The 17,919-nt window shown below is 38.6% G+C and overlaps 1 protein-coding gene across 1 annotated transcript in view; it reads right to left on the bottom strand.

Moving 5' to 3' along the window:
• The window catches only part of LOC140231328 (epithelial sodium channel subunit gamma-like), a 33,268-nt gene extending 16,078 nt beyond the window's left edge, over positions 1 to 17,190 (bottom strand). Inside the window, exons 1-2 of the mRNA XM_072311483.1 lie at positions 16,839 to 17,190; positions 2,380 to 2,788 (exon numbers count right to left, since the gene is read on the bottom strand). Coding sequence (XP_072167584.1) covers positions 2,380 to 2,788; positions 16,839 to 17,190 — 761 coding nt within the window. The remainder of the gene's footprint in view (positions 1 to 2,379; positions 2,789 to 16,838) is intronic.
• Between the last annotated feature and the right edge of the window lie 729 nt (positions 17,191 to 17,919).

Raw genomic sequence — 17,919 nt, 5'->3', positions numbered from 1 at the left:
AGTGCCACGTCCTCTTGCCCCCTTGGACGTTGGAGAGTGTGGATGTAATAAGGTGTGGTGCTGGCTCCTTTCAAGGTGAGAGCAATATTAAGCCAGTTTTACATGTCATAAACCTTTATGGCGATTACATGAACTTCAGTTAACATGCAAGTGAAGATATAATGGACTGACAAACTTATTTCTCTGTAAAGGAAAGTTAGGATGTTCAATTAATGAAACATTTCACACAATGAATCAGGCGAGGCTCTCAGTTCGCAACCCTTTTATATGTGTGTGAGACGAAGTGTTAGGGTTATAGTGTAGTTTTGAACAATACCTGTGGTATGCACTCATGTATTCATGTTATATTTGTTAGATTTTTACACCATACTGTATGAAAATCACGTGTAAACGATTTATCATTTCAACGAGCTAAGTAATGTGCATAATATAATGACTGAAGATAATCAAAAGTTTTAGGGTCTGAATAGTACAGGCTAATGTCAGGTGTGCTTGCATGCTAGGGCGTGAGAGAGAGAGAGAGAGAGAGAGAGAGAGCCTGCCTCTGCAGAGAGAAAGGACTTGATTGTTTTAGTACTTTGGCTTCATCCCGATTTTAGGACAAAGCTGATAAGACCTGTGTTCGTAGTATGCATTGGTAGTGAAATACAGTGCAGGCCTGATAGGTATATGATACACTCGTATGTTATACCATCTATTTGTAATCACTAATTCCCTGCTGAGTGTAACTATCCACTACCATTCTATTATGATTGTTCCGTTACATTATTCTTGTGTAGAAATGGTAAAAGGAGAACAAGTTTGGATTGTTCATAGTGCATAGTTGTAAGCGTTGATGATAGTGTAGTATAGTATAGCATAGTTGTAAGTGTTTTGATAAATAGTAGGTAGGTTTCTGCAGTATATGTGATAGAATAAAATTGAGGATGAGTGACATCCAAAGTAAACATTCTGTACAGTTATAGCTAAGAACTACCCTGCATTATTAATGTTTATAAGGAGAAATGCAACTATATTTTGAGATTGACAAGGCTGACAAGTGTAGAAGTCATAATGACATATATTTCTATTTCATCGGATAAAGTATTCATGATTGAATGGGTAATCAGATCAATGCGGTTATATAAGTGGAAAAAGAGAATATATCCAATAATACCCATAACGATAATCATTTTCAGAGTGATGGTATTTGATTTAGTTTTATGAAAGTGTTAATGCAACTTCACATGCTCATTAGGTTCGACTTTGATAATACGTGTAGTTCAATCTTTATGTTCGATACAGATGAGCTTCTGCTCTAATATTCAAACCTTTATAGTTATTTGATTGCTTCGAGCTGATAAAATAAAATTATCGGTATAGTCAGTACAAATGTATTTGATTGATAAGTGCACGTAACAATTACTTGGTTAAGAAGTTTAGCAGATTATTCACAAACACGCTGTATGTATTAGACCTTTTATTTAGTGCATTTGTATATGTTGTATATGCACCTCCTTTCAAGGTACCTCCTTTCAAGGGTTTTCTTCATGGATTCATCTCATCGATAGTCTACACTCGAGACATCAGTGACAATAACGCATATTTGGATCTTCTTTGGATGTGACACCCCCCCCCCCTGATTTGTTTAATGTTTGAAGGACGCTCTGCTGTTAATCCAAAGTAGCAGTTATTTCCCCACGAAACAACGCCGTTAATAGTTCTCTGATGATAGCAGTTGGAGGATATTTATCGATGCCTTTCTTAATGAACCCCATGTGAATTATGTGTCAAAGATATTGTTGCTCCTGCTAATAGTAATCTGTGATTAAAAGGAGGAACATCCACACTTATAAACATAACCGTTGCATTGTACATTGTATTTATTTACATTGTGCTAAGAGAGCGAACCTGGTGTTACATTCGTGTGGCTCGACCTAACCACTCAGCCACGACAGCCCTCCTGCATTACAGGCTATAATATACCATGAAACATCTTAATCTGAGAAAAGTTTTGTGCAGCGCTTTATAAATTGGAACCTTTATCATCAGGTTAAAGGCCAGGAAGTATGTTAGACCTGTAAGTTTCTATTGCACTAGCACTTTTTTCCACGTGTTCAAAAGTTGTGAAAGACAACCAACCTACTTAGAGAGACAAATAAAATAAACGTCATAGACAAGTTGCCGCCGAAAAAAGAAAGAAGGAAAAGAGTCAGTAATTTCAGCCATAAGTTTCACAATGGTTAATGCACCTCGGGGTGCATTTTTTTTTCTTTGCTCAGAGGGTCAATATGATATTTTTTCTTCTATCAGCAACGAGTAAGACATACAATAGTATACATACGAACAAGAGATCAAGCACGAGTCAGCCAATGTGCTTAATAGTAAGTCAGAACGCACTTGAATGAGCAATTCTCCTTGTCGAAGGTGCACTGTCTAATCAAATCCACGCCAGGCTGTCCGTACTCGTCCAGCTCTTCCCGTGTGGGTTTCACGTCGCCCTGCAGGTCGCTGAAATCCGACATTTGGGATTGACTGTACATAGACTCCCAGTCGTTAGGGTCCGTCCCGTCTTCCCAGGTGGGGAAATAAATGGATCCCCAGGAAGATTCCCATGTAGAAAATGATTCGGAGGACACGATGGAAGGAAATTGAAGACCGCCGAAGTCGGTAGAACTCGAGGACGAATCCAGGAACAGATCCCTGAACCCGAAGTCCAAACCGATGTTGCTGGATTCGTGCGCTGTGGATTCGTCCTGGAAGCGAGTGTGCTGTTCATCTAAAGCTACCAGTCCTTCAAAACGTGTCCCTGATACGAACAAAAGAGTTTTGATATAATTATTATATGCTGTCATATCTATGCATGAATCGCATGTCTATTCAAATTGCTTCTTGCTTCGAGTTGTATGTATCGCAACTGATTTACGAATTGCCCTACACCGATGTAATTAAGCACCGATTCAATCATGTTTAGTATATAAAGTAGCCAGTAGTAAAGAGTAGTAGCTCTCTCTTATCTCTCTCTCTACCTTCCCCTCCTTATTCGTGAACACATCTCATTCATTTCTTAATCAGGGATCTCGCCAGCGTATATCACCCTTGTCGGACGACAAGCGTGAGCTTGAAGAGACAATTACCGACAAGCGTGAAACTTGCCGACAAGGGTGATACCACGTGCGAACTAGTCTAGCGGGCGACGTATTTTTAGCCTAAATCAGTGACTGGCAGTCAATAGAGGGCGCAACGATGTGGAAGTCAAGTTGACTAAAAATACGTCTAGTAAGAAATCTCCGAATAGAGGCGTGGAACCGGGTGTGGCAAGACAGTTGTCAGTCGTCAACTCTCGAAGTTTTATTGGCTGAGCATCGGATGTCAATCAAAACACGTCGCAGAGACCGAAGAAATGCTAGTCTATTCTCCTAGGTATACTACAGATAATCTTTCAATAAAAATACAGTTTGCCTGTCTCTTTCAGCTTACTACAGTATTTTTTCACTCTTCTCCATTCTTTTTGAGGTGTACTACATCTTACCTTACTTCAAATAGAAAAGAATGATGGTAATCAGTGCAACTGACTTCAGTTGTAAAGCTATGAGGGTTTTGCACGTGGAAACTACGCCTAAATTACTGCCGAATGCAAACCTTCAATTATTGGAGTAAAGTCTACTTGATATTTACTTTAATTGTACGTTTCGGAAATGTATTTAATATCACCCACTCCCCTTTATTATTTTTAACCTTGAGTTACCACATATTTTGTATTAAACTTTGCATGATATTTGCTTAACATCAATAAAGCTACCGTCAAGACATCAATCTCTATATCGGAGCACAATAGACTTTAAACAGGCATTTTCTGTCGTGTTCACGCGTGATCACATTGTCACGGAAGAACCCGTCCGCGGTAACATGGTCGTCCAAGGGGAAAACAAAGACGAGCTGCCACACAAAAAGATTCATGGAAAGCCAAAGGTACCGGTGAAATGTGGTGCATTCTTTACAATCATGAAATTACGAGATGCCATCTATGTGGTCCTGGCAACAAGTAATGATAAACCGATTTAATCTGATTCACATTTCTTTACCAATGCAAATGAGGACATCTTTCTGACCATTCCAAATGCATGCCAATGCAGAAAATTAAGCTAACCAATGTGGCTGATGCATACACACACACGCAAAGGAAGAAAAAAAAAAAACACGACCTACTTACGAAACTGAAGCATAACACGCACGATATGTGACCATGGCCAAAGCGCCGGAAAAGACAAGTGATGGTCATTTTTTATCCAATTTCACGGTTGTCAAATCAAACATCCACGAATAATTTGTATACATGCTTATATAGTTGGTAGCTCATGGTAATTCCTATACCTTATTTTCCTGGTTTTCATATCTCAGAAAGTGCTTCGAGGGACGTTATACATTGGTTGAAAAGTTAAAGTTATATTTCCAGGAGTACAGCAGGTCAACGTGGCATCACAAAGTATAGACATTAGGTAAATATTTGGAAATGCGCGAGCGCCAGCAGTATTTTTTATATTTTTGTTGAAAGTGTCAAATATGACTAGGAAGTATAGGCGTAAATGGGTAAAGCATACTCTTTAAATATGGATGCACGTCGAGTGAGCATGAGGACATCTGAATTGGAATTTTCAAAATTGTTGCTCTGAATGCAGTGACGAACGATTTCAGATAGAAGCTTCGCTTGCATGTGGAGATTCACCATTCTCACTCCATAGAAGATGTTAAACACGATACCGCTTTTACGCTTCGCGAATGACCCTGTTATCTCTTTTATCAGCACACTGTAATAGTTTTCTTATCAAGCTTTATCCATCATGATTTTCTGCATCTATTCAACCAAATATCTGTATAAATAACTTGCATTAGTGGCTAGCGCACGAAAGCCAGAATTTTCATTGCTTTGATATACGTTTGCCTGAAAAAAAGATACACTTTTCACAGTGTCCAATTCAGCTGACAAAGAAAGTGACTCTGTTCGAATAGCGAAACATGGAAATCCGGTCCTCTATAAAGCTATAGATTCTGTCCAGCGACACATATATCACCAGTCATGATGGAAGTGCCTCAATAGAGTAATAACTTATCGAATAATAGGGTATGAAGTGAAAACTTGCATTCTATATGTGTGCAAATAGACCGACAACTTATTTCAACGACTACTAGTAGGCCCTACTGTAAAACATGCTGTCATAAAACGCCGAGTCGTTTAATGACTATGGAGAAATAGCTTCAACGATTTATATGATCATGGTGAAAATGACTTAAATCTATGATGATTATTATAACATATCAATTTGGGAGATGAATATATTTGTAATTTATGGATAAATGATGGAATTTTGTGACAGAGGCGCTGAAACGCTTTCTGTATTGCCCTTCTTTTGAGAAAATAAGGTTGCATGTGACGAGTACTTTTACCACCATAACGTGCAAGACGAATGGGTCAGTATAATAATAATAGGACTACAGTTTAATCATCCATACAACAAATATTTTATCTCAAATGGCCATGATATAGTCGAGATAGCATTTACATTAGAAAGCAAAGGGGATTAAAGTTATGTTGGCTTTGAGGAAAGCAATAAGGTTGTTCAATCTTGCTATATATTTTTGTTCATATTCTCTATACTGGAAATTTATGCCAATAGGCCTACATTTTCAAATAGGCCTATATTGTGTAATACATGTTCACTCACGTGAACCAAATTCGGTTTGCAGTTCAGTCATAGTACACATAACAATGTGATTAGTTAATTTTAATTCTACCAGTGGGTTGCAGTTTGCTCCAGTGCGCTGGCCTTGTGTATTGAAGTGCACTGATCATAATTCACTATTGTTGCTTATATTCCATTCAAAAACAAGAAGACCAATTAAACACGGTTTTTATTAAGATGCGAGCGAACCATGACGATAGGAGCAGATGACTTGAAAGGAGTCCTAGAAACTATAGAAAATGTTATCGAAATGCTGCGAATCCAACACAAAGAGATGGATGTTGTGCACAAGACGAAATACTTATTAGTAGCAGTAAAAAACATTTAACGAGGCAATGAAGATTATTAATGGCATTGTTTACCATTGGGAGTAGTGATTTAAAAATGTTCGAATTATCATGTCAATTTTGATGCATTGTATAAAAAAGCCCCAACCAATAAAGCCTTTCTCAATAAACTATAACTTAATACGGTTTAGTCTAGCTAAATTTTTATCATAACTATTGTACCCAATTTGTATATTCAACAATACATAGTACTTAATTTTTACATTTGTCGTTTCTATCCCTAATCCAAAATAGAACTATTTTGAAGCACTTAAGCTGGGTTTTTTGTTTCATCTGCACATGGTAAATAATGCCTTTAATTCAGTAAAGTTTCTTGAACTTGATCTACTCCCGTATCTAATCATCATCACTGTCACTATATCCCATCTTGTGCATCAGCATACTCGTTCATAGGCCAAACATCTGAGCCATCTTCAGACGTGAGATCATCAAGTTCAATGTACTCTGTTGATGAAAGCTCAGTTTCACTTCTTCCCAGACAAGTGTAACGAGGTGTTCATGTATACTTTGCTATATCAGCTCATGAAAAGTGATATCTCCTGAGAAATTCATTCTTGGTCATATGTACATTGCATTTAGTGATAATTTTGTCTATGGTGGCCTGGGACAAGTATGAGGATTTGTCGTCAGTGCTCATAACTTGGCATTTGTCACCATTGAGCCTCATTCCCCAGTCGGATGCCCATTTTTTTTTTTTTTTCAGTTGAAATGAATCTTGTAACTTGAGATAATCGCGCTGAGACTTGACTTATTTTTTTTAATTGGTAGTCATCTACCAAAAGGCGTAATGAGTCGGGACTTGAGGGTATTTGGTAGGTCGTTTATTCCGCACAAAGATAGTAACCGCCTGAGAACTGTTCGGTAACGTATCGAAAGCTTTGGAAACATCCAAAAAGATGGTGTCAGTCTGGATCTTCTTGCCATGGGCAAGAAAAAGATCATACATTGCTGTGAGGAGCTGGGCAATTGTTCACTAGCCTAAAACCATGATTAAAGGGCGACGGGATGTTGTGATTCTCCAAATGTTGCAAGAATGCTTACATATCATCTGCTCATGTTTTTAACACATCACGGATGTCAGGGAGACAGGTCTGTAATTTCCTGGTTGATGTGTATCTCCTTTCCTCGACACTGGTGTGACATGAGCAGACCTCCAGTTAGATGACAAGTTGCCTGTATCTACTGACAACTGAAGAAAAAGATATTCCCCAGCACTGGAGCCAGCTCCTTTGCACATTCTTTTTGCACTGTGTTAGGTAATGGGTCGGGACCTGTGCAGTCTGGACCTGTGGCTTCGAAACCTCTATTCTCCCGAACAGGGTTTCCACACCGTTGACTGTGTAGCGGTGTGCTGTTCATGGAGGGTGGAGTAACTATGTCTGGTATCAGATAAGACACTCGTGAAGAAGGACTTGAACTCTTTAAGGAACATCTGAACCTTAGTTTTGCTGTCATGAATTCGGTCTTCCTATTTGTTTGAATGGGGATGCTGGTTCTGTCCTGGCGTTTCAATGAAATATATCTCCAAACGGGTTTGAGGTTGTTTTATTTACCTCTGTATTGTGTATTTGAGCCCTCAAATGCAAGCACATGTCTCTCGGAGAAACCTTCTTGATATAACAAATTGAGACGGATGTAACTCTTGGCAAAGTGGTTTTTAACGATTTAATTTGTTATTTAGTCATATTGTTGACTGAATCGATTTCGTCATCGTGGTTGTCTTTTCTCTTCACTCTTTATTGACAACCTCATCATGTATTTGAGCCGTCTAATCCAAAGCACCTATCTCTTTGAGAAAACGTCTTGATTAAGCATTGTAAGAAGTATGCAGCACTCAGCAAAGTGGTACGAAGAGTTGGTGTGTAACTTCAGCAGATTGTGAGCCGAATAGATTTTGTCAACGTTGATGCTTATTTCGTCACCATGTATTTTATTTACAACTGACTGATAAATTGAGAACTCAAATGTAAAGTACATGTCTCTGGGAGAAAACTTTCTGCTAAAGCACACTAAGGAGTATGCTACTTTAAGCAAAGTGGTATAACGATTTGATTTATTATTCAAGCATATTGTTGACTCAATCGATTTCGTCACCTCTGCTGCTTATTTTCGTCACCCTTTACTTGCACCTCATCATGTAGTATAGCCTCAAATCCACAGCACACGTTTCTTGGAGAAAACGTCTTGATATAGCGTATTGGAAACCAGGCATCTCTCAGCAAAGTGATACAACGATTTGATGCATTACCCAACCTCATTGATTCATTGATGAACACTGCAATATCGTCACCGTTGCTGCGTTTTTCGTAGCCTTTTGTGTACAACGGTCCTATGCCCTTGAGTCCTCTTATCTAAAGCACATGTCACTTTGAGAATAATTCTTGATACGCTCATTGAGATCCATGCACCTCTAAATACTCTGACATAATAATTCGATGTATGTAAGCATATCGTTTGCTGCATCGATTTCTTCACCGTAGTTGCCTCTTTCGTCACCCTTTATATACAACTTTCTCATGTATTGGATCTCTCGAATGCAAAGCATAATATATATCTCTGGGAGAAAACTTCTTGTAGCACATTGAGAAGCATGTAGTTTTTGCATAATGCTGGCTGAATCAACTCCGTCACCGTGCCGCCTTTTTCGCCACCCTTTATTTACAACTATCTCAGCGTGTCCTTCAAATCCAAAGCATTAGTAATTTGGAGAAAACTTTTATACATAACGATTTTGTATCATTTAAGCATATTGTTGGCTGAATCGATTTTGTCACTGTTGCCTCTCATTTTCGTCACCCTATATGTACAACTGACTCATGTATTTAAAGGACAAGTTCACCTTCATAGACATGTGGGTTAAGTGAATGCAGCAATATTAGCAGAACATATTAGTGATAATTTAAGGAAAATCGGACAATCCGTTCAAAAGTTATGAATTTTTGAAGTTTTTGCTCAGTCTTGGCTGGATGACAAGACTACTATGGCTTGTGATGTCACATGTGTACAACAATATAAAAAAAGTATAAAGAAAATCAAACATATTTCCACTTTTCTCGCATAACAAAAGAACAATCGACTTCTCTATTTCAGAAGGCGAGGGGGATAATGTTACTCATAACATACGTCAGTAACAAGTCCAGGAAATATGCACTTTATTCAAAAAGCGAAGTTTTATGAAATTCTCTTATTATTTTCGTCATAATTATAGTTCTATGCATATAACATCACAGTCTTCTCATGTAGCAGTGATTGTGCAGATACTTTACAAATTCATAACTTTTAAACGGATTGTCAAGTTTTCCTCAAATTTTCACTGATGTGTTCTACTAATATTGTTGCATTCACTTAACCCTCATGTCTATGAAGGTGAACTTGTCCTTTAAATACATGAGACAGTTGTACATATAGGGTGACGAAAATGAGAGGCAACAGTGACAAAATTGCAATGTTTATCAATTAATCAATGAGGTTGGGTAATACATCAAATCGTTGTATCACTTTGCTGAGGTGCCTGGTTTCCAGTACGCTGTATCAAAACGTTTTCTCCAAGAGACATGTGCTGTGGATTAGAGGCTATACTACATGATGAGGTGCAAGTAAAGGGTGACGAAAATAAGCAGCAGAGGTGACAAAATCGATTGAGGCAACAATATGCTTAAATGATATTATACATAAATATAAATGCATTCACTCAATCCACATGTCCAGTAAGGTGAACTTGTCCTTGAAGAACTCGAATGCAAAGCATATATCTCTGCGACAAAAATGTTTTGAAATAGTTCATCGAGAAGCACGTACGTCTAAACAAATTGGTGTAACGATTTGATGTAATATTTCAGCATATTGTTGGTTTAATCCATTTCGTCACCGTTGTTGCCCTTTTTCGTCACCCTTTATTCACTTCGTCATCATGTATTTGAGCCTATAATCTAGAACACTTGTCTCTTGGAGAAAACATATTGATGTAGAGCATTTGGAAGCCTGCAACTCTCAGCAAAGTGGTATTACGAATTGATGCTTTACCTAAAAGCATGTCATGGCTTGATTAAATTTCGTCACCGTTACTGCCTTTTTTCGTCATCCTGTCTGGTTCTGGATGTAGTACGGTGCAGGACTTTGCGGTATAAGGCACCGGGTGAGAGAGGGCACGTTGGGAGCGTTGGTAGTCAGAGTGAAGAAGACTTTGCTCAATCTTTGCTTTGAAAACCTCCATAATATACTGTTAACGACTTCAGCTGGAAGTTAATTCCAAACCAGGATCGGTTTCACCAAAAAAAAAAAAGAAAAAAGAGGGAAACTCGGTCGGTATACTGATGTGCTACAGTGAATTACTGTGTAACATTTAGTTTGATTTGTAACGTAATTTTCGACATTTTTTTTTACTTACGTTACATTCTTTATATTTCTTTGCTGTAATATTTCGCTTGGGTCTTACTTTAGTGAAAACAATTCCAGAATATAGGGCTGGGACCAACCCCTCTACCACTTTGAAGAATGATTTTAATCTCCAGACCTGGCATCCCAAGGTAAGAGTTGGCAAGTTCAGTTTCTCCCTCATGCACGTTGTACAGTCTGGATCGCGGAAAACGTAGTCACTGCATATGAACCGTACAGCTCTTCGTTGTGGGGTTTTCCCCTGTCTGTCAACTCTTTGATATACTTGAGCCATATGTTCCAAAACACTTTTCTCTTTGATATAACGTCTCGATATCGCACGTTGAGAAGTACACAAGTCTCAGTAAAGCGGTATAACGAGTTGATGTACTGGTAATAAAGAATATTGTTGGCTGATTCGATTCCGTCACCGCTGCTGCCTGTTTTCGTCACCCGTTATTTACAACTATCTGATGCGTTTGAGCCCACTAATCCAAGCCCAAATGTCTTGCATAAAATGTCTTCATAAAGCACAATAAGAAGCACACAGCTCTCAGTAAAGTGATATGACGAGTTGATTTATTACTTGAGCAAAATGTGGGCTGATTCGATTCCGTCACCGCTGTTGCCTATTTTCGTCACCCGTTACCTACAAATGACTGATGCATTTGAGCCATCTCATCCAAAGGACACATCTCTTGAATATAACACCTTGACAAAGCACATTGAGAAGCATGCATATCTCAATGAAGTGATATGACGAGTTGATTTATTGCTTGAGCAAAATGTGGGCTAATTCGATTTCGTCACTGTTGCTGCCTGTTTTTGACACTATTTATTTACAACTGTCTGATGCATTTAAGCCCTCTAATCCAAAGCATACGTCTCTTGGATAAAACGTATTGATTTAGCAAACTGAGAACCATGCAACTCCCAAGAGAGTGGCGTGACGAGTTGATATATCACGTAACCACATTTTGATCTGATTTGATTCCGTCATAGCTGGTGAATTTTTCGTCAACTTTTACGTACAACTTTCTGGTGCATTTCAGTTCTCTAATCAAAAGCTCATGCCACTTGAAAAAATATTGATAAAGTACATTGTGATATACAACTGTAATAAAATGGTATAACAATTTGATGAATTAGCTAATCATATCCTGGACTAAATAGATTTCGTCACCGTTGTCGCCCTTTTCGTAACCCTTCGTGTACAACGGCATCATGTATTTAAGACCTCGAATGCAAAGAGCATGTCTCTGGGAGAAAATGTCTTGATGTAGCACATTGAGAAGCATGGAACACTAAGTAATTTGGTATAACAATTTGAAGCATCATTTAGATACATTGTTTGCTTCCGTCACCCTGATTGCCTATTTCGTCACCCTTTATTTACAACCTCATCATGTATTTTCGACCCCTCTGATATAAACACATGTCTCTTTTATAAATTTCTTGATATAGCACATTGAGAACCATGCAGCCCTGTAATCCAAAGTACATTCTTCTTGGATAAAAACGACTTGATAAAGCACAATACGAACCATTCGGCTCTCTGTAGAAAGGTATAAAGAGTGGAGTAGTACTTGAGTAAATTTTGGTCCAAATCGATTTCGTCACCGTTGCTGTCTGTTTTCGTCACTCTTTGTTTACATCTCCCTGATACAATTGAGCCCTCTAATCTAAAGCACATGCCCCTTGGAGAAAATGTCTTTCTGTAGCACAATGAGAACCGTGCAACTCTCATCAAAGTGGTATGACGAGTTGATATACATTGCCTAACCACGTTTGTGACCCTGCATCACAAAACAAACAAAACGTAGCCCGACAAGGATTTTTAGTTAAGAGTAGATTCTGAAAGAGCAGACTCTAAGCTTTAAAATGATGTACAGTATAACTCAATTCAAATGGACTCCTCTAACCTATCTAAATATTGGAAAGAAAAGACACAGTCTGGAAAGTGTGAACTGAGAAAACAGGCTCTGAAGTACAGGGTGTATTCAAGCGCTTAATCTTTACCAAGTTACGCTAGCTGTGGGATGAATGGAACAAAAACTGGATGTTGACCACCGGAGCAACAGCAATGAAGGAATTATCAGATTAAATTGAAATTAAATATGCTTCATAAACACATTCTGCGCATGATTTATGCCAATTTTCAATGCAGTAGCATTATTCTTTCTAAAGTTATTGGAGTTGAAAGTGAAGTGTATGGACAGGGTTTTTGAGAAATGGGACGAGGGTTCTATGAGAAACAACTAATCACACTATTCCACCAAAAAGTGTTCGAGAAAAACTGCTGAGAATACAAGTTCCTGTTTGTTTTATGATCCCAAATTTTAATATAATATAGAAAAATACTTGCTCTTTCAGAAAATATGAAAAACTCAACATTAGTTAGGTTGACCCATTTCACCTGTTTTCAGTCCTCACACAAAATCACTGTGTGCGACTTTTTGTTCGTTTTGTGATGCACGGTCACATTTAGGATTCGTTAAATTTCCTCACAGTTGCTGCCTTTATCTTCATCCTTTATGTACAACTTTCTGATGCATTTGAGTCCCCATATCAAAAGCTCATTGGGATACATGCAACTCTGAACAAAATGAACAATTCGACGTATTAGCTAATCATATCGTGGACTGAATCGATTTAGACACTGTTGCTGCCTTATTTCACCACCCTTCATGTACAATTAGTTTCATGTATTTGAGCCCAAGAATGCAAAGCACATGTCACTGGGGGAAAATCTATTGATGCACTGTAAAGCACACTGAGAAGCATGCAACTCCGATCATAGTAGTAAAACGATTTGATGTATTATTCAAGCGTATTGTTGCCTGAATCGATTTCGTCAGCGTTCTCCTTTTCTCTTTTCTTCGCCCTTTATTTACAACCTCATCATGTATATTAGCCCTCTAATCCAAATCACATGTGTCCTGGAAGAAATGAAGAATCGTTTTGATATAGTACATTGAGAGACAGGTAACCCTTAGCAAAGTGGTATGATACTGTATTACCATAGCACATTGTAGGTTGATTCGATTTTGTCACCGTTGCTGCCTTTTTTCGTCACCCTTTCTGTACATTTGTCTGATGCATTTCAGCCCTCTAATTCAAAGCTCATGCCACTTGGAGAGAAATTCTTGATATGACACATTGAGAAGCATACAATTCTAATGAAAGTGGCAGAATGATTTGATGTCTTCGCTAAGCATATTGTTGGCTGAATCGATTTTGTCACCCTATACTGCCTTATTTCGTCATCCTGTATTTACAACGTCATCAAGTATTTAAGCCTCTAATCCAAAGGGCACGTCTCTTGGATAAAATGTCTTGATTTGGCTCGTTGAGAATCATGCAACTCTCAGCAATGTTGAATTACGAGTTGATGGATTATTTAAGAATATTGTGGCTGAATTGATTTCGTTACCGTTACCGCCTTCTTTCGTCACCCCTTATTTACAACTGTCTGAGGTATTTGACCCCTGCAATCCAAAGCACGTGTGTCTTGGACAAAACGTCTTGATAAAGCACATTCAGAAGCGTGCTACTCTAAGCAAAGTGGAAAATAAGTTGAGGTATTATCTAAGCACATTGTGGGCTGATTTAATTTCGTCATCGTTGCTGCCTTTTTCTGTCATCCATGGTTTACAGCTGCATGTCTGATGCATTTGAGTTATGAGAGTGGGAAGGAGCTGATCTATGATTTGGGCCGTATTTCAAAGGGGATTATCAGCACATACAGGAATGCTTTGTTTTTTACGTTTTTAGTTTGTGTATGGTTGTCATTATACTTGTCCTTGTGTGTGTCAATGCGTGTGTGTGCGCGTGTGTAGGCATGAATACGTGTGCGTTTTTTTCATTCAATTTTTACTGCACAATATTTAACCTTTTTATTATTGCTGTCACATCAACGTATTTTGTAACTAAAAGAAGAATATTTCGTTTTCGGAATAATGAACCTGATTTTATTATCAGATTAACGATCCTTGGAATGATGAATCCCAGAAAGGACATGAAGGAACGTATCAATCATTTCTGAAATCTTGTCAGAAAATACGAGTATAATCATTTCTGAAAGGTCGAATCAAGTGAATGCTATTTCAACAACCACGCCTAACCTCTAAACGAGATGTTCCAGGCGAAAATGGTAAAGGACTATTAAAGCAGAGCCACACGTGTCACTTCTAGCGATTTGGACATGGACACAACTCTTGCGTGTTGTGCCTCACTTGCGTAATACGTCTTGTGTGTGTGTGCGTGCGTGTTTGTATGTGCATTTTACCACAGTTGTTCGCTTGTTGATGATACTCAATTTAGCCATACATGCAAACAGAATGGCTACAAAGATGTCCTCATATATGCATTTGTAATGAAATGTGAATCAGATTGAATCGGTTTATCATTACTTGTTGCCAGGACCACATAGATGGCATCTCGTAATTTCATGATTGCAAAGAATGCACCATATTTCCCCTGGGCTTTTGGCTTTGCAGGAATCTTTTTGTGTCGCAGCTCCTCTTTGTTTTTCCCTTGGACGCCCATGTTACCGCGGACGAGTTCTTCCGTGACAGTGTAATCACGCGTGAACGCCACAGAAAATGCCTGTTTAAAGTCTACGGTGCTCCGATATAGAGATTGATGTAGCTTTATTGATGTTAAGCACATATCATACAAAGTTTAATACAAAATATATAGTAACTGAAGGTTAAAAATAATAAAGGGGAGTAATGATATCAAATGCATTTCCGAAACGTACAATTGAAGTAAATATCAAGTAGACTTTACTCCAATAATTGAAGGTTTGCATTCGGCAGTAATTTGGGCGTAGTTTCCACGTGCAAAACCCTCATAGATTTACAACTGAAGTCAGTTGCACTGATTGCCATCATTCTTTTCTATTTGAAGTAAGGTAAGATGTAATACACCTCAAAAAGAATGGAGAAGAGGGAAAAAATACTGTAGTAAGCTGAAAGAGACAGGCAAACTGTATTTTTATTGAAAGATTATCTGTAGTATACCTAGGGGAGTAGACTAGCATTTCTTCGGGCTCTGCGACGTATTTTGATTGACATCCGATGCTCAGCCAATAAAACTTCGAGAGTTGACGACTGACAACTATCTTGCCACACCCGGTTCCACGCCTCTATTCGGAGGTTTCTTACTAGACGTATTTTTAGTCAACTTGACTTCCACATCGTTGCGCCCTCTATTGACTGCCAGTCACTGATTTAGGCTAAAAATACGTCGCCCACTAGACTACGTGCGAACTTGCTCGGGCGAGCTCAGTTCGGACCAAGTTCGGACTGCCCGCCCGGCCCGCGCCTTTTTTTCTTATGATTATCTAGCTAGAAAAGAAGCTAGGATTTGAAAGGAGCAGCAGTTTACAAGCGCAAAAAGTTATCCACACAGATCGCAACAACGTGGCTCTGCATAACACACCACACACTCGCTCAAATGATCTGATTCGGGATCCACACACACAGCAGCTCGTGTGAACTTGCACCTATTGTACCTATACTGCCCTACTTTGGCAAAAGGAAGCAAATGACATCGAGTACAAATGCTACAAATGAAGAAAATATGTTTTTGGGTAGGCCCTTCAACATGGAAATTTGTGATGAGAAATAATGTCGGTATTCGTGCAAGTCATATGGTGATGCATTTTAATTCGAAGAATTTTGACATTCTCATAGACACTCATTATTATGTGTATAGGCATATACAGATTATATTCATACACACCTGGTCCCTGTGCTCGTGAAGTTACGCACAACTTTACGAATGACTTAGACATGGAAAGCAAAGTGGGTTTCCTACTAATTGTTAATTTCAATAGCTTAAGAGAAATTTACAGATGATAATGATTATTTTTACATGCTTACACACTTTTTCAGTTGAAAGTATATTTTTTCCAATGCAGATGAAATATTGACGTACCCTCGTAAGGAAAAAAATGGGCACACATGTCATGTCGACACTTCATATTCCAGTTGGTCGTAAAGTCATGCGTAACTTTATGAGACAGGGCCCTGTCTGACTTAAAGGTTACGCATAGTAAAGTATCCCTTTTGGAACGCCCACACGATCAGATGATATGAAAAATCAATGTTAGGATCTAAGGGGAAAGGGTCTATAGTTCATTGATAATTGGCCAATAACGTGTTTCCGCCAAATAGTGGTTCTGAGCAGAAGAAAAGTTGCGAACTGTGGAATTACTACCTTGATCTACATAACAGTGGTTGAGACCGCTATATCACTGTATTGTGATTAAAAAAATGAGACTCTGATTATGAAAGCCTGTAGGGCCCTTTACTTCGTTACAGCCAATTTTCATGAACTTGTACCATAATCATTGTTTCTTTCATCTTACCACAGTCAACGTTTTTTTTACCGTTCAGTTTGCTTCTTCTCATCATGTTCAGGTTGCAAATAGTGATGGCCGGGAAGTGAAGTTCCTTTCTGGTGATGAGAGAGATTTTCGACGTCGTCGGTCTGTGGAAGAAGTCGATGACGGTGTTTGAACCCTGAAACAGCAGCGCGCTCAGGGCGGTCGCTGTGATGACGGCCCACGTAAGACGGAATAGGCGGGACCGATCTGATCTCAGGATTTGTGGCACACCGTGCGTGGTCGTGTTATCAGCGAAGTCCTTGATGGCATCAGCTGTACTCATCGGGGACGAGGAGTCATTCACCTTACCCTCATCCTCAGCGTCTTGACCTTGTGTTTTTATGATCATCTCCATGTTTCCTCACTGCGGCAAAATAGATATCCATCAACAAGATCAACAAACTACAAATATTCCACAAACCTTTTCTTTTTGTCAATTTCTAATGTTCTGAAGCATTTAAAGGGATCGTATTGTTTTGGTTGAGACCTTATTTCAGGTTTGTAACATTCTCTGGTGAGGTAATGAGAAACCTCTAATGAAATATGAAAGAGCATGTAATTCTATGATGAATTGAACGTTTATATGGTGAAACTTGGTTTTGAAATGGCTGAGATATCCAAAACAGAGCGATTCTAATAAAGTATGGGACCCACCTTTTATTACGATAGCTTTATTTCACTTTGTTTTTGGATGTTTCAGTAATTCCAAACCCGATTTTCATCAAATGAACTTTGAATTCCTCTTAAGACGGTATGCTCTGTATACTATTTCACAAGTCAGTGTTTTCTTGGTATCTCGCAAAAAGTTAAATGCCCAATTCTCATCTCCACCAATACTGTACCATCCCTTTAATCTTATCCTTTGCTATCAAGATTGATTCATGTCAGGTTTTAGGAAAAAAAAAACCACATAATTTATCTTTTAAGAAGATTCAAATGTCAGTTTCTTATTTTCAGGCCCTGCTCCCCCCCCCCCAAAAAAAAGGCGGGACAAGTCTTTGTATCTTTACGTAAGGATTTAGCCCAAATGCAACAATGACAACAAAAGTAAATTATCTTGACCCTAACAGGGAGATACAAAGTG

The sequence above is a fragment of the Diadema setosum genome, chromosome 7 (genome assembly GCF_964275005.1).
Source record: "Diadema setosum chromosome 7, eeDiaSeto1, whole genome shotgun sequence".
NCBI lineage: Eukaryota > Metazoa > Echinodermata > Echinoidea > Diadematoida > Diadematidae > Diadema > Diadema setosum.
Note: the sequence above shows the minus strand (reverse complement) of the source record. Positions and strands in the feature narration are given on the sequence as shown.